Genomic DNA, 12,975 nt, shown 5'->3' with positions numbered 1-12,975 from the left:
GAGAGGAAGGGAAGCTGCCCTGAGACTCCAAGTGAAGGGTGGGGTATAAATCCAGCTCTTCTTCAATCCAGTTTTGGCATTGTTAATGGTATGTTTTATTGCATTATTTTCTGATTTAAACCCAACATTAACCCAGGTATTGGTCCCCAGTTTTATTTTTAAAGTGTATTGTATTGGCTCTTTCTTAGAAACAGACATACACATGGTATATCCAAGATGTGCAGTCATTCACTGTAAAAAGGAAACAAGGCTACGGTTTTTAAACTCTGGTTTAAAGCTAATCAATAACAGCTTTAATATTGCTCAAATATAATGTTATACTATGAACTGGAAGGGAATTTATGCAGTAAGTCTATGTCTCTTGATTCTGGTTAAGACTGAGAAAAGTAGTATCTACCTGCCTTTCCTCCAAAGACCTCAGAATGACTACCTAGTTTTCCATTTTATTTTCATAACAGCCCTGTGAGTTAGGTTAGGTTAGGTTGACAGTGTGTGACTGGCCCAAAATCACACAACAAGCTTCATAGCAGAAGGGTATTTCAACCACAGGTATCCCAGTTCATTGGACAATCAGTACATCACATTGGCTCTCACCTGATGGGCCAGTCCTTAAATGTTCATGAAGTAGCCTGGAAGCAAGCTTGGGCAAAACTTTCTACCTTTCACATGTTTTGCTGACCTTATATCTGAACAGAGCTTTTTTTACAGTGATTAGCTGCCCTTATTCTATACTCTTTGAAAGTCACACGCTCTTAGTTGAGCTTACACTATATTTCTGCCTGCTGGTAAAATGTCATTCCAATTTTACTTTTTTCCCTTATGCAAATCAAAACCCTGGGTCTCTAGTTTTGCAACATTCTCTGCTTTGCACTGATTTTTTTACCACTGAAACTAGCACACCTTTGCATCAATTGCATATAACATGTAAATGGAATAAAAGGAGTAAACTGATGGGGAGTATTACTAATAAAAACAGGCAGAACAAAAATACCCATTATATACAAAAAACGGTATCTTTATACTTTCCTATATTGCACTCAACTTCCATGTAATGTGCTATATATCCCCAATCTGAAATTAAGGGTCGAAGACATCTTGGTAGAATCCCCATAATTTCCTTTCCACATGGTGAGCAAAGTACGGACATCCCCTTGCTCCTTTGCCCTGTGACAACTGGGTAAGTGCTCCCTTTTTGAGTTGTGAGGAACTTTAAAGGAGGACGACAGACACAGGACCTACTCTCCACGCAGAAAGTATAGCTGACGCATGGAGTTGTCTTATACTGAATCAGACCCTAAGTCCATCAAGATCAGTATTGTCTACTCTGACTGGCAGTGGCCCCCTAGGATCTCAGGCAGAGGTATTTCACATCACCAACTACCTGGTCCTTTTAATTGGAGGTGCCGGGTATTGAACCTGGCACCTTCTACATGCCAAGCAGATGCTCTATTGTTGAGCCATGACTGTAACAAGGCATATAATTCTCCCATCTTTGGCATACATTTGTTATTTCTTTGCGCCAAAGAACAATTTCTGTCCCGGAAACTGATGTGACAGGTTGTCAGAAACAGAAAGCATGAAGCAAGCCACATAGAAAAGGGGGAAATGTGCTGCTCTTACAGTCCCACTGCTGGCAGATACTTGCTGCCACAGAGCAAGATGAATGGGGACGTGGCTCCTATAGACTTACATCCATAGAATGAAAACTTATCACATATTTACCCAAGCTAAACTTTAGTGTGTAAAATGGGCTGCGGTAATGTAGCTTATCAAAACACAGCTGTGGAAACAAACACCCTCTAATACTTAAAATAGCAAAAACTGATAGGACTCAATTTACTTTCTGGGAGGTGAGAAGGAAAGTAAAGAGTCTTGTTCACTCTTAGTGGCATGCATTATCTTGCAAGTCCACACTGAAAAATGACAGAAATTCTTTAAAAGACCCACGGCAATGTGCATGAGGAGGGGGAGCGGGCAGAACTGCACACAAGTCAATTTGGAAAAGAAAGAAGGAGGCAACAGCTCTTTGAAATATGACCTCTGTACATATCTTAGAGAACCTAAGAGTTTCCAAATGTTTAAGAAACAGAGTCCGTTACTGCAGAAGAATCATCCTGGATTATACTTCCCTATAGCACAGGTATTATTTGTACTTTTTCATTCTGAATACAAACTGAATAGACTGATCACACAAAGGACAACCGGCTAACCACACAGCAAACTGACTGCAGTAACAAAGACATCACTATTTGCACTGAAGATGGTAAGCAAGACCATAGACAAATCAAGGAACCATAAAAAGTTTCTGCCTTCCTCAAGCTCCTACTTAATCAGAAGAGCTGCCCACATTTCCAACAACCAAAAACACAGGTTGACTGCAGTTGCAATATGAATATTCCAATGTAACGTGAGATGACTTGTATCTTTTAGTGGGCATCTGGATTATGAATATGCCTGCTAGAAATATTATACCTATAAAAACAACAAGGTTCCCTAAAGTCAGTTTTCCAAAGCCCACCTTGTCAGCATACCTTGCTGAATACGATGGAACAGATTAATTCTCTATATAGAGTTTTTAGGAAGCTAAACACTGTTCTGAGTGTATCAGCTAGTGCAAAGTTGTTGCTGTTTCCTGATTTCACCCATTCTACTAAAGCAAAACCATAATGACAGTGGTGTTCCCCCTAACTGTCTAACTGACAATTAAGGCTCATTTGAACTCTATTAGACAAACATTGGGCCTGTTCTTTCTTGCAGATGTCTGCATAAGGTTGCTCAGTTTCTGTTGAAGAAATGGAAGAAATCTAGCATACAGAAGAATACCAACAAGCTCCTGTGTGAATATTTTAATGTTCCTTCATTCCCTCAAAGACCTCCCCTCTAAGTGGCTTTCCTCAAAGAAATTGATTCAGATGAACTAAAGTGCCATGAGGTAACAAGGAATGATATCAATGAACTAAGGGCTCGGAATTCCTCCTATATTAGAAAACCTGATGAAAGAATGATCTTGTGTACTTGCTCTTATTCAATACATTTCAGCATCTAACAAAACAAGACTATAAAAGGCTCGTCCTCTTAAGAGAATGAGACTACAGACCTTCTTTAATAATAATACAGACCTACTCTGAACTGGCATTTTATGTTACTGGATTACCTCTTATTTGTTTACTGGGTTCCTGGATCTGACCTACAAATTGTGGTAGATGAAAACTCAGCTTTGGAGAAGCTACTCGGAAGGAAAGTTCAGGTGCGTACACTGATGTCACTGTGCAAATGTGTCTTCAGATTACTCATATTGACATGTGTGTTGGTAAAGTACCCTCAAGTCACAGCTGACTTATGGTGACCCCGTAGGGTTTTCAAGATAAGAGGCTTACAGAGGTGATTTGCCACTGCCTGTAGTGACCCTGAAATTCCTTGGAGGTCTCCCATCCAAATACTTATCAGGGCTGACCCTGCTTTGCTTCTGAGATCTGACAAGATTGGGCTAGCTCAGACCATCCAAGTCAGGGCCATGCAGACATACTCCAATGGAAAGGGAACAATATCTTGTGTGGGCTGGAGTTTTTGTTTGTTTGTTTGTTTTTACAGTAAATTCCACTATGCCCTTTATTGTATGCTGCATTCAAAACTTTGGGATGGAGAGCCTTCAAAAGGAGTTTCTAATATATCATCTTAGGCTTCTATTTTGCTTTTACTTTAAGTTAAAAGCCCTGTTGAAAATGATGCAATCTTTCTGCTGCTCCTAAAGGAAACAGTACATGTAACTTTAAGACATAAAATCAAAGACACCTCTCCACACTTTTTTTCCTTTCTTTGCACAAAAATCCTATATCTGTTTTTCATTTGTTACACGCCATTCACACATTGGCTCTCAAGAGGGTGCTGCTGCTGAGTGGATATAAATTTTTTTTGAAAACACAAACTGCAGGATTTGTTGCTGAAAAACTGTGGTCCTTAACCCATGTGTGACATTCAGTTTGAATGCGACTGCTGTATGGAAGAAAGTTGAGTAAATACCACACCTCTATCACCAGCCCCAAATTCCACTGCCTGCTCTATGGCTAATTTTTTCAAGTAACACAACTCCATCAACACTTCCATGCCTGGCTATATCGTGACTCTTCTTTTTATTCGGCAGTTTGGATGGTATGCTCAAGGGGAAATCTACATAAACCACTGGTCTATTCCACTTTAGCAGGGATTCCAGCAAAGGAAACTAAGGAAGCTTTGCCTTCAGAATTTACTTGTGTAACCAGAGTGAATCCCCTTGTCAGTTTCACACAGGCAGCCAAAAGGTACAGGCTGGAACTAAGATTTCAGCTTTCTGGAGGCGAAGAGTTTCCCTGTTGTGATGTACCACCAGTGGTGTGCTATTCTGATCATATTTTCCAAGGAAAGTGACTATCAGGACTTTATTGCCCTCCTCTCCCATCTAAATCATATCAATTTGCTTGCTTTTTTAAAAGTTTCTTCTTTCATCTCTCAGGAATTGAGCCTACAATTTAATTTAAGGGAGAGGGTGTGCGGAAACTCAGACTATGCCTTCCACTCAATAGCAGTTCAAATCCGCTTACGTTTTTTTCCTTCCTCCCATTATCATATGTGGAGAGAGCTATATGGTGCTACTTGCAGGACAGTGGAAATGCCCAGTAATACTATCCTAGATTATTTTGTCAGAATGGGAACCTGAGATTACAGTACTGAAAATTACAGATAACTCATTCTCAGATAAGGATGGGAGAAGAGCTAATTTTTTAAATTGGATTTAAACCCTGCCCTCCCCATATAAAAATAAATAAATAAATAAATAATGTAGTCTATGGACATGACTCCCACCCCCTCGTCACACAGACAACACCAGTGAGTTATCACCTTCTAGCCGCTCTGAAGGACACACTGCCAGTGTTTTCACCTCTCAGAATTCTACTGATGGTCATAACACTTCCCAGTTCAACTTCCTTCAAGGGGTAGAAGAGTTCTTTTGGAATATTTTGAAGTTCTTTTGGAACCATGGCACTTCGGGCTGGGGCCCAGTCATGCTGCGGAGTGATGACTGAAGCATGAGAATGACTTTAGTCTGCCAGCTGTGCCTGAGGGCTTGGGCAGACCTACTGAGATTTTTGGTACTTTTTTTTCGTTGAACACCAGACTCCCGTGCTGTAATGTAACCTGTGTTTGAAAATATCCTCCACTTAAAAAGTGATTTGCAATTGAAATACAAAGCCAGGGTCTTTCTGTGCCTGCAGAACCAGTTGCCTGGTTCTTTGGGATTTAGCGATTACAGTGTAAATAAATCAATGATGCATAAATGATCACTAGAGCTAAGAGGAAAATAATTTGGAACCAACACTCTCATAACACATCTGAAAACATGTTACTTTCGCTTGTTACCAGATAAATAATTGTACATAATGTGAAAGTCTAAAGCAATACATACAAAGCAATACATAAAATCTAAAGCAATGTATACATACATTAGGTAAAGTAAAGGATTCCCTTGCTCGAAAGCCAGTCGAGTCCGACTCTAGGGTTGCGGTGCTCATCTCCGTTTCCAAGCCGAAGAGCCAGCGCTGTCTGAAGACGTTTCCGTGGTCATGTGGCCGGCATGACTAAACACCACGGCGCACGGAACGCTGTTACCTTCCCACCGAAATGGTACCTATTTATCTACTTGCAATGTCTTGCTTTCGAACTGCTAGGTTGGCAGGAGCTGGAACTAGAGACGGGAGCTCACTCCGTCATGCAGCAACTCAGGTCTCGAACTGCTGACCTTCGACAGCCTGCAGTTCAGCGTCTTAACCACTTGAGCCACCGCATGTATTTCTTATTTTTTTAAAAAAACATAACTTCCCTTATATCAAATAATGGGAGGCTTGGATCCAGTGGAGTGTTTACATGTACAGAAGGATTTCTACCTGAAAAGTGTGACTTTCTTGCCCCTGACTGCAGGCAAAAATGCCTCCCAAGATGTTCCCAATTTGCCATGCAGTGGGGAGGCAGCAAGAAAGTTGTGCTCCAAGGGCAAAAATCCTTCCACCAAGTTAATATTCCATTGGATCCAAGTCCTTACCTTTAACACTCAACACTGCTTTTATTATGCTCCAATACACAGCTACCATTCTTAATCAGCTTTATTTTACCATCTCTAAATGTAAGTACATTGAAAGGTAGCCAATTAGTTTATGCTTTTTGGTGTTATGGAAGGTGGAAGGTGTTGCCAGGTGCAACTTCATATTTTATGAGGTAAGCAAATGTAGTTGGAAATGCCTACTTTATTAATTAATGTTCATTTGGAACATTTATACGCATTTCTCTGGAAAAATTGACACTTTCTATGGAAAATGTGTCTAGGGAGGAAGAAATAAAAGATTTTAAAGCTGTTCTTCTTTAGCATTTGTAGCAGGCATAACTTGAGGGTTTATTCACACACTGCGTTAAAGATGTATAAGCATGCACTAGTAAGAAAACCATGGAGGGCAGTGAACAGCTGAAACAAATTGGCCATTGTAGATTTGCAAAGTGGTTAGGTATTTGTGCACTTGAACAAATATATGAATTCATATTTTCAGAATTCATATAACGAGGAGCAACTTAACTGAAGGCTTTAGAAAGTCCTTACAGGCAGTTCAGTGGTATTAATGTTACTGCCCTCACTAACTCCCCTTGAAGCCAGCTGACTTCTCTAGGGATCTATCAAATAGTCATGGCTAAGTCATGGTCTACACTGCCACAATTCTGTACTGTGCACACCTGGCTACATCAGATTAGCTGGCTACAAAGATGACCTTGCTGGTCATGCCACCTATTTCTTTTACACACCAAGCTTTGTAGCTTTTCCTCCACAGGTTCTTCAATACTTGCTAGGCCTTGAACTACACTGCTTGCTTATAGCCTACCTCTCCAGGTCCAAGGAGCCATTTCTGAGCATCTACCTGGTATTTGTACTTACACAGATTAAGACAGGAAAAACCAGGGGTCTTGTTGTAGAAAAAGAGCTGCCGGAGCTCATTAGCATAACTCATTAGCATAACTTATTTGCATATGCCACGCCCCCTGACATCACCGGAAGTGACAGAAGGCCACACCCCCTGACATCACCGGAAGTGTGTCAGAAGGCCCGGCTACTTACCCTCCTGCTTCATCCTCATTCCCAAACGGAATGAGGATCGAAGCAGAGGGCGGGGTAAAGAAGGGGCGGGGCTTCACCACGTGACCGCCCCGCCCCCTAGAGGTTCTCCTCCGGAGCTCCGTACCTGAGAGCTCCCCCCCGACTAGAGCCCTGGGAAAAACTATACACTCTCGTGAGGGTACAGTATATGAAAAGCCTCCCTAAACCTGATCAGCATGCACCCCTTAATAATGATAACAGATATTTCCTTTGAGTATGTCCTTTCAATACATGGAGATAATCTTCACTGGATTACACAGTACTAAGTATTGGCAGCTCTTGTACAGCCATTTGGCAAAGGTAAGCAAAGACTGATAGTCTATCAAACAAAGAAAACTGGGTATAAACAAGAAAAGCACAAGTTAGGAATCTAACCACATGGTTGTATCCAGACCACTGTTTTCTGTGGACACAGAATTCTACAATGGATCATTATTTTCCTACTTTCTCCCTTCCACAGCAGTCCATAATGCCTCTTCAAAAGTACTCGCACCCATGGAAATGTTTTTCTGGTTCCAAACCATGGTAATCCAAAACAAAGCAATTCTTAGGTTCAACTGATCAAACTTGATAAGCAAAGCAAGTAAGTGACTATGCTAGTTGAAGGAAAAGTCACTGATGCTCATGTTGTCAGAGATAGATATTGCAATATCCCTGAAGTCCCATCTCCTCACTGACAGCTCCACACAACAGAGAACTGTGCTCTCTGGACATCTCTTTCTGCCTAACAGTGGGCATAAATATATGACAGTCCCATGGCTTTGTATATCATTTATTCTGAGCAACAAAAAGAGTTCATTGGCACAGATCCTTTTCAGGTGGGTAAGTTTTATCATTGAGAAGTTTTTTGTAGAAGTTTAATTTTTGCTTACTGCATTCTTCACCCTATGTTTTAGCTTAAACATCTTAAATACCTGAGCAAAAGCAAAATTATAAAATTCTGGCTCTTTGCTTGACTTCCTATCTAAGGTTTAATGTTAACTTGATCTTGGCACATAGTTAGCCTCTCTAGATGTCCTTTCTAATCAGTAACTCAAAATTTAAACTGAAACCACTAATCTGATAGTATTTGAAATGCAAGCAAACCATTTTAAGTAATTGCAATTACTTTTCCTCAAACTTTGCTTCCCGTGTCTATTTCACAGACCATAAAATCCATCAAAATAGTTTTCCTGCTCCTTTAAGCGTACTGTAAAATTACCAGCTATAAGGTTTGGTTTGGTTTTGTTCTACCCCACTTCTACAAATTGGAGACTGTCATAGCTCAAAAGCACAGTTAAGCGCACATCTATAAAGAATGTTATTGTAAAGTGCTGTGTTTTGTGCTGCCGTAAAGTCCTTAAACTCAGCAAGAGCTCTGTTCACTGAGCTGACCAGCAGTTAAACTCACCTTACAAACTCAGTAACCAAAAACAAAGTAAAGGTAAAAAGCTCCAATGAGGATGATGACAAACAAAGTCAGTTTAGGCTATGAGGTCTTTCTATCCTTCCTCAAAATTCCATAGAGAGGGCGATTTGCGAAAGAAACTATAAATATAATTTGTTGGTGGGGGGAAGAGGAGACTGAAAAAAAATTCACAGCAATGGAAAAGGAAGCAAAAAATTTTAATTTTTTTTTCTGATGATGGAAAAGACTGCAAAGCATTCTTCATGGGAGGACAAAGCCACATTCCCCTGTCAGCCTTACACCTGGTGTCAGAATCAAGAGGAGAGGAAGTTCCTGAATATCTTCCTCCTCCTCCTCTCCCTTCCAAAGCCTATAGAGAGTGTCAGCCAGCTGCTCCTCCCAGGCCCCTCTGAAGGCAGTGCAGCAAGACACTTATGCCCAATGACCACTTCTGACCTCTTGCAAGAGCTTCTCCCTCTCCTTCAAAGTGGAGCTCCATGGTGGTGGTGAGCTTTCACCCTCGAGTGAAACCAGGGATTTCTTCATTCCCATCTCCATGCACATATATTAAAAGCTATCTGTCTCTAATTCCCTAAAGCCAGCAATTCCATTTGACAAACACTACAGCAAACAACATAAGATGCCTCTTACCTTGTAGCCACCAATGCGATGCTCTTGCTTAAACTCTTTTCCATTTTTTAGCCACCTCATGGTTGGTGGTGGGTTTCCTGTAGCTGGACAACGGAATTTTACGGTATTCGCTGCTGGGACTGCATGTAATCGCTTCTCCATCTTATCTGTTTGTGTCCACTTTGGTGCCCCTGTTTCCAAAAATGAACACAGAGCAACAAAGTCATCAATAAACTGTAATAAACTCAGAGTCCAACAAACCCATCACTTGGCATTTACATGAACTGTTTATGAACCAACATGTTTTAGGAGCACTGGCGTGCTACACTATTGATTTATGTTGCCTTTGGCACATCATATAAGACAGAGAACCTTCAAAATATCAGTATGTACTGTGAAACAAAAACCTAGCCTGCTTCAACTGGAATTACTGCTTGTGATTCATGTCTTAAGGCAATTAAGGAAATGTTAATTCATGCAAGAAGGTATTTTCTTTTAATTGCTATCTTGCTCTAGCCCTTAGGCTTGGGATGAGTAAATGTTCACTTAAAACACAAAACTTTCACTAAAAATTTGAGAAAATGAAGAGAATATTTGAAACTTATCCCTGCTACCCTTATGTACATGGCTACTAATGCCGATCAGTTTTCATCTTAGACTGTAAGGTGACTGAAACTTTGGACAAGGTGGAATAGAAAAAAATTAGCAAATAAAAATCCAATCCAGACCGTAAAAGAGAGTTGTTTGGAGTCAGAATTACTGCAAGTGATTTGTACATTCATCAGCTAAGAAAACATTGGGCTGGATTTCCATTAATGGGAGAGGAGACAATTTTCAGTGAGTACTCCCTCCCAATGCATACCCCCCCCAATTTGCCCCCATGCTGTTACTTAAGGACCCCTGTCTTCCGGAAGCATTTGGGGGTGCAGCAGAAAGGGGAAGGCAAGAAAGTTCCATTCCACTGACAGAAACCCTTTCCATCACTAGAAATTTCCTCTGGATCCAACATACTGACTTTATATGTACACACTGACAATTGGAGAGCTCATTACAAATAGTTACAGTATTTTCCTTTTGCTCTGTAATGGAGAAAAATGATTATCTTCCAACAGAGGGAGTCTTCTATATATATTATATATATATTCCACACTGCCACTATAGCTTTCAAAAAATGCAGAATGGCAACCACAGTTCTTCCAAAGGTGCCATACCATGAAGAAGTTTTCTAATGGTGCTGCTGAGCACAGTTGCTTAAATTTTCTTTCATAGGGGTACCTGTACTTTTTCCAGCCCACCTGAACTCAGCATTTAAGATCGCATCACAGTCTCTTCTGTGCTTATCTCCTACTTCTCTGCGGCTTTTAAAAGCCGCACCAAAAAAGAGACGCCGCGGCGGGATCCCACGATCCCCTGAGCTGCAGCGCCGTTGCTCCCCGGCACGATCAGATGCCAGGGAGAAAGAGACTATCGGGAGGGGAGGCTGCCGAACTGCGCATGCTCAAGCATGCGCGGTACGCCGGGGGGCGGGGATGCGCCAGCGAAAAGACGCGCCAGCGATCCCACGGCCAGCAGTGATGCAGCCTTTCGCAAAGAACCACCTAGGTAGGTGGTTCTTTTTTGATGCGGGTTTTGGCCAGGAGGGGCGGATTGGGGACGGGCTGGGAACGGGTGCAGCACGATTCCCAGATGTTGCTGTAGGATCGCGCCCGTTTGCTCCGGCCCCGATCCGTCCCTCTCCCGGCCCAAAACCCTCGTGTGGACAGGGCCTTATATGACTTTTGGATGGAAGCATAGCAAACAAACAGTTCCCACCATGTGCCCGTTAAAACACCTTGACACAATTCTGGGAAAACCAGTGGGTTACCCTGAGACACAACTCTGGAACCTTTCCGAGCTTACAGCTTTCTTTCCACATTTCTTTCTAGACAGCTTGCACCCGTACATTAAATGGATTGTGGGTGGGGAAACAAGAAAAGCAACTATTGATAATAAGCAATAGGATAGAGAAGATAACTGTGAAGGAGTAGGAGAAACAGGAACAATTGGTGAATACTTTTGCTTCCGTTTAAATACAGGGTTCCCCCCCACATACACACAGGAATGGACTTATTTCCCTGTCCTTACACAATATTTTTCAATAATTCAGATAAATAATAGTTTATCTACTGTAATAAAAGACAAATAAAGTAATAAAGGAGGCCTTATTTTGACCAGGAAGTGGATAATCCCAGTCAGTACTTCTTCCTATTCTGTCCTGACACAAAGTCTATGAAGAAGTTATGTTTAAATCTCGTAAATATGGTAAATTACAACAAAGATGTGGCAACCGTGGTCAAAAGACCTGTCAGCCAAGTACTGCAACTGGCATTAGATGGAAGGGGGCAAAGACATGATTAAATGGCACTGCATGAAGTTGCAGCATCAATTCCAGTTGTATCACTGGAAGTGACATCACTGGGTCATGTGATGCTCTAGAACTTCCCCGAAACTACGGTAAAAGCAATAGAGATAGGAAAACTTCCGGAGGATCGTGCAACACAGCAATTGTATCACTTCCCATTTCTTTTTTTTGGCCCCCCGAAGGGGATTTTTTTTATTGCATCTTATATAAGACTACAAACTACAATGAAAATAGGGGAGGGGAACTACATTTAAGGAGAAAGAAAAGATAACCACTACTAACTAAAAACCCAAGAGAGGAGATCATCAAGTTAGCTTGTACACAATGCCATCCCTTAAAATGCTAACAATTTTATGAACTTAGTCAGACATGCTAATATAACTTTTAAATCTTAAATTTAGCTGTTGGAAAAAGAACCCTAAGCATCTCAATATTAACAACAGTATTTCAAAGGCACAATTCAGAGTCCTTCAGCCTTCATTTTTTCTTATCCTGTCTTTTCCGCAGTTTATAAGGACTTTTAGGAGCCACTGCCCCTTTCTCAGGCAGAGAGTCCTCTCCAGAAGACCCCGAGTCCAGATCACCACTGGACTTACTGTTTTCCTCTTTATCCACCTCCTCTGGCTCACCCAACTGGATTCTCAGAAAGTCCCGTGCTTTGGAAACAGAGTCAATCTTTTCTTTTTTGTCCTGAAGTTTGAAGGTTATGCCCTCTGGATATAACCACCGATAGCTAATTGCATTTGTTTGAAGAAAAAGAATTAAATTGTTATATTTCTTTCTCCTTTGTCTTATTTCAAATGGGATATCTTTCAGGATCCTGATAGTACTGTCCCCAATTTTCAAGGGTGTCCCCGCCGTCGCTCTCAGGATACAATCCCTCACGTGCCTCTTCGAGAATCTCATTACTATTTCCCCAGGCAGATTCTTCTTCTTTATGTATACGGAATAGGACCTGTAGGCCACATCCATTTCGCTCGTAAGATAGTCCGCCTTCAAATCTGTCACTGGGGCCAATGCTTCGCTCATCATTTGCTTCAGATTCTCACCCTTAGTCTCTGGAACACCTTGGAAACGAAGGACCAGGTTTGCCTTCTCCATTTGTAACTGTAAAAGCTGTTCTTCTGTTGAAATTTGCTTCTTTTCCAATTTTTGTACCTTTTTCTTCACCTTTTGAGCAATGGCGTCAACTTCTTTCACTTTCTCAGCTGTTTGTTCCGTAATCTTAAGAGTCTCGTTCAATTGTGTCTGCTGAGTAGTGATACATTGGTTCATTGTTGACAGCTGTTCCTTGAGATTAGTCATCTGATCCAGCAGGGGGCACAGGGACTCTGCCAACGTTTTGGCCAAATCGGTGGATCGTTCCGGTTGACGACTCTCACCTGC

General features: G+C 41.4%; 1 protein-coding gene across 3 annotated transcripts in view; it reads right to left on the bottom strand.

Moving 5' to 3' along the window:
* Positions 1-12,975, bottom strand: part of FGFR2 (fibroblast growth factor receptor 2) — a 142,148-nt gene that overhangs the window by 85,293 nt on the left and 43,880 nt on the right. For all 3 annotated transcript variants that reach the window (XM_015413843.1, XM_015413844.1, XM_015413845.1), the window contains exon 5: positions 9,210-9,379. In XM_015413843.1, coding sequence (XP_015269329.1) covers positions 9,210-9,379 — 170 coding nt within the window. The remainder of the gene's footprint in view (positions 1-9,209; positions 9,380-12,975) is intronic.

The sequence above is a fragment of the Gekko japonicus genome, unplaced genomic scaffold (genome assembly GCF_001447785.1).
Source record: "Gekko japonicus isolate JY-2015 unplaced genomic scaffold, Gekko_japonicus_V1.1 scaffold1027, whole genome shotgun sequence".
NCBI lineage: Eukaryota > Metazoa > Chordata > Lepidosauria > Squamata > Gekkonidae > Gekko > Gekko japonicus.
The sequence above is the reverse complement of the archived record's forward strand: the minus strand, read 5'-3'. Positions and strand labels throughout refer to the sequence as shown.